Source organism: Aplysia californica, unplaced genomic scaffold (assembly GCF_000002075.1).
Source record: "Aplysia californica isolate F4 #8 unplaced genomic scaffold, AplCal3.0 scaffold00104, whole genome shotgun sequence".
Lineage (NCBI taxonomy): Eukaryota > Metazoa > Mollusca > Gastropoda > Aplysiida > Aplysiidae > Aplysia > Aplysia californica.
This window is the reverse complement of record NW_004797374.1, coordinates 845,607-850,002: the sequence shown is the minus strand read 5'-3', so window position 1 is coordinate 850,002 and position 4,396 is coordinate 845,607. Positions and strand designations below refer to the sequence as shown.

The following is a 4,396-nucleotide window of genomic DNA, read 5'->3' as shown; positions in this document are numbered from 1 at the left end:
CCCCCCCCCAATCCCCATGAATGCATCATTTATTCTTTCACTTCTGGTTGACCTTTGGCCAAACAGCATGAACTTGTCCCCCATAATATCAATGTTCCTGTCCTTTATTTAAATATAGATATTATGTCGATGTTTAAAAAGTTTAAATCAGATCTATCCGTCTATCCCCAAGACGCTTTATTTCGACACAAAATCAAAATAAACCCTTTTTCCGGTTTGTTTATTCTAAAATACCTTTCCAGCTCGTCCCCAGTACATAAATCGTAAGTTTATTCGGAGTCGTTACCAAGACATTCAAAAGAATTGCATTCGAAAAATCTTGACAATGAAAGGCAATCAACAATTTTTTAATTCAAAATTTCTCAAAACTAGGCACCAAGCAGACAGAACTTTGTAATTCTAGGGTAGCCACTCGCCTATTTCAGAGCCGTGGTCTCCGCAGTGAATTTTTAGTTCAATTTCGTTTTCTTTTGTCCGTCAGCTTTGTTTCAAAATGAAACACGCATGCTCAGGTCTTTGTCTGTGGGTTGTTGGAGGGTGCTTTAGTATGATTTGCTCCTTCTTTACTATCAAACATAATATATCGTCCTGATCTCTCCTCCTTCTTTCTTGTGTTTGTTACTCTCTTGTAACGCCTCTAATCTTCGGCACATACGACTTTATTGTGCTGCATGGGCCGCAAAACTCTTACTAAAGCTTTAAAAAAATAAAGGTCTTTATCCTTTGGAGTAATGTCTTTGAAGACTTACTGGTGCCTTGCTGGATGTTTGACTTTCAATGTAAAAACATTAATATGTTCTTATGCACAATAGAATTGTTAATGGGCTAATTTAACAATGTCATGCTCATACTGTGCCGGAGCGACATAAGGGGAACTGCTACTTTTTCTTTCGTCATCCTTACTATCGTCATTTTTCATCTACTCCGTTTGTATGTTTGTCACTCCCTTGTGAACTGCTATTTCCGGGGTGCCTTGATAGTCGAAGTAGACTTTGTGCTGTTGAGGCTAGCAAGGTGAGTAGAGTAAGTCTGATTCCCCCTCTCGACCTCTCTGTTGACATCCACCCCTTGGCACTCATATGAGCGTATGCAGTTGCGAGAGCCATAAAAATCTTACTACAAAAACTAAACTTTTTCACAACGATCCACAGGATCTGTTGCCGAGAGAGCTGCTGTCCGTAGGGCCAACCAGCTGGCTTCTACCAAGGACGACGTGTACGAGACAACGGCCAAGGTAGGGGGAGTTAGATAGAACAGAGTGGAGATCATTGCTGGAGGGTTCTATCCTGCAGTTGACGGACAACGTCTTGGGAGAGGGAGAAGAAGAGGGGAGGGGGAGGGGGAGAGAGAGAAAGAGAGAGAGAGAGAGAGAGAGAGAGAGAGAGAGAGAGAGAGGAGAGAAAGAGGAGAGAGAAAGAGAGAGAAGAGAGAGGAAAGAGACAGGCAGGCAGACAGATAGGGAGAAAGAGAGAGAGAGAAAGAGAGAGAGGGAAAGACAGAAGAGAGAAAGATGAGAAAGAGAGAGAGTAGAGAAAGAAACAGACAGACAGAGGGAATGAGAGGGAAAGTGAAAGGAGAGAGAGAAGAGACGGATGAGATTTGGTCAAATCATTCATTGCTACATCGTCCAGAGAGAAGCGAAATGTATCTCTGTCTCGTAAAGGTAGCTGGCTTAATGCCTTACCTTGTGAACCTTATTAAAATAATATTCTTACTCTTGTCTCGTTTGCCCGACACTTATGTTTTTTATTTTCCCACAATGTCCTCCATCTTCTCATCACTCTTCACCCTCTCACCTTTTTTTCCTTAGAAGCTCCCAACCTTGCCCTTTGAATAATTATTCCTGAATAACAGAGGAAAAAGGTTTTTCAAGTCATCTGTACTTTCACTTTTTTCTTATTCAAATGACGTTATATTCTTGTGATGTATAAAAGTTGTAGTCAACAAGTGAATGATGCTTTTGTCTTTAAACTTCCGTAAAAAGCACATACCGACTATAGCAAAATAGTTACTATTGAGAACCCCGGTTCTAGACTAATGCACTATTAATGTTAAGCATTAAAGCTCTAACTACTTGAATCTTGCGTTCGGCTAAAAGTATGACACCTGATAGTCTAGCTAACTGTTGGGGCATCACAACAGACTAAAATGTCACAACCAGCTTCTTCCACTCTTCTCGGCTGTGAGTATTCTTTTAAAAGACGTTCCAGTCACAGCCAGTCCACTCTTTGATGTTGTCCTCTTCTGTTTCCTCTGTCTTCGACTGCTCAACACCCCCCTCCCCCCCCCTCTCCTTTTGAAGTCCCGATGAGATAGTCTAGGTCAGTCGTGGTGATCATGTTATGTTCCCGTATCACACCAGTTTGCATCTTTTCACTGAAGTCAGGGGATTCTCATGCGGCCTGATGGTGTTTCCAGTCCCGGTTCTCACCGCCCCATTGATTCGGTTTTTTTTTTTTTTTTAAAACCACAACAGCAAACATAACAACAACAACAAAAAGAACAGCAGAAGACACGACACGTCTGTGGGTTTTATATATTTCGATTTAATCTTTCCAGAAAATGTATTCTTTTGTCAATACCTTGACAGTTTAAAAGGTCGCGGGTGGGGGGGGGGGGGGGGGGATGCCAAATATTATTTTACACCCACCTGTTCAGTGTCTACCAGAAAGTTTAGTGAAAAAAACCTCCCCTTTTTTTATCTTAACCCACGGTCAAGAGTCCAGTATCTGTAATTTCCTACTTTCTGTTTAACAAGACTTGTACAAAGTCCATTCAATTTTCGGATCAGTTCTATCATTCTACATTGCCATGCTTCTTTTTACTGTACCTGCTCTTCACTGAATTGTATTTTTTTTCCAACTAAAATTCCCGTCTATTGTATAATCACTCCCAGGACGTTAATTTCGAAGTGGTACAAGATGCAGCCAATACATGGGTCGGTGAAGACTTCAAAGTGTCGCTCAAACTCACCAACAAAAGTGACGCAGAGCGCACAGTGAGCGGCCGACTTGTCGTCAAGACAATGTTCTACACCGGCGTGCTCGCTGACAAAATTGTCTCTGTCCCCTTCAAGAACAAGGTCCTGAAAAAAGGAGAATGTGAGTTTCGGGGCACTTTGTATAATAGATGTAGGCTTGTACCGCACTACGACATTCTTGTCTCGGACAGGACTGTCCTGTCCCACTGTCGCTCTTTTGCATGTCAGAACAGATACTGCTCTAAGACAGAACCGATCCCGCCCATAAGGTGGCTTTTTAGTTGTTGCTCACGGCGGGGTTAAAAATGCATTTTTAAAAATTTTCTAAATTTTTTCCAAATAAAAATATAAGATTATCGTGTTCAGCGACTCAAAATTAGCAAAAATCACGCGGGGAGCGCAATTCAAAGCCGGATAACGAAGTTCAATTATATTTGTATGTGTGTGTCGTGTGTGTATGTGTGTGTGTGTGTGTGTGTGTGTGTGTGTGTGTGTGTGTGTGTGTGTGTGTGTGTGTGTGTGTGTGTGTTCGCGTGTGTGTTTCACCGAGTGACCTTGATACACAACTTCACCATTGACGATCAATTAAAAATAAAAAATTATTTGCTAAAATGTACTTAGTATCGCATCAAATCAGGTTCCTCGAGGGCCAATTTGCTTATTTTGAGACGCTGATTCCGAATATGAAATCCGTTTTGAGATGCGATAATTATTTTTAAAATTTTGTGCTCCTAGTTTAATCCTGCGCGGCGGCAAATTTTAAAGTGATTATACGTGACAACTCGCAAGCCCCACGATCTTGACATAGGCGCCACGAAGTCTGGGACAGATTTGTCCTAATGGGGTAGGCGGCTATATGTCTCTATAATCACAGACGATTTTACCCCCGGACTGGGATAGTCCTGTCCCACCGATGTTGTAGCAATTCACAACTGCTCGGGACGCAAATCGACAAAAATGTCCTGTCGTAATAGGTGCGGTACATTACACTCTAATTCAAAGGTTTCAAAATCCCAACGGGTCTCTCCCGGGACAAACTGTCGCCTTAGCGTCGGCGGTCTAGGGATAAAGTTGGCCAGCTCGTAGCCAAAAAGTCAGGGTTCAAACACTGTTAGGGGTCCGACGTCATGCCTTTGGAAAAGGCACCTCACACCTAGTATACTCATTTCACCCAAGTGGAAATGGGTACTCGGTTATAGATAACGAAAGATTTTCTCAAATCTGCTGCTTGCCATGTATGCTTTTCAGAAAGCGGAGAATGTTTCTGAATGTTCCAGTGCCTGACGAGGTAATAATAGAGCATGACGAAAAACACAGATAGGCCTCTTTTCAGTATCAAGTGCTGTTAGTAGTAGTAGTAGTAGTAGTAGTAGTAGTAGTAGTAGTAGTAGTAGTAGTAGTAGTAGTAGTAGTAGT

The 4,396-nt window shown here is 42.0% G+C and overlaps 1 protein-coding gene across 1 annotated transcript in view; it reads left to right on the top strand.

The window, feature by feature from the left end:
• LOC101859234 (protein-glutamine gamma-glutamyltransferase K) overlaps window positions 1-4,396 on the top strand; it is a gene marked incomplete in the record, with an annotated part of 29,908 nt that overhangs the window by 22,655 nt on the left and 2,857 nt on the right. Inside the window, 2 exon segments of the mRNA XM_005095456.2 lie at window positions 1,152-1,234; window positions 2,897-3,101. Coding sequence (XP_005095513.2) covers window positions 1,152-1,234; window positions 2,897-3,101 — 288 coding nt within the window.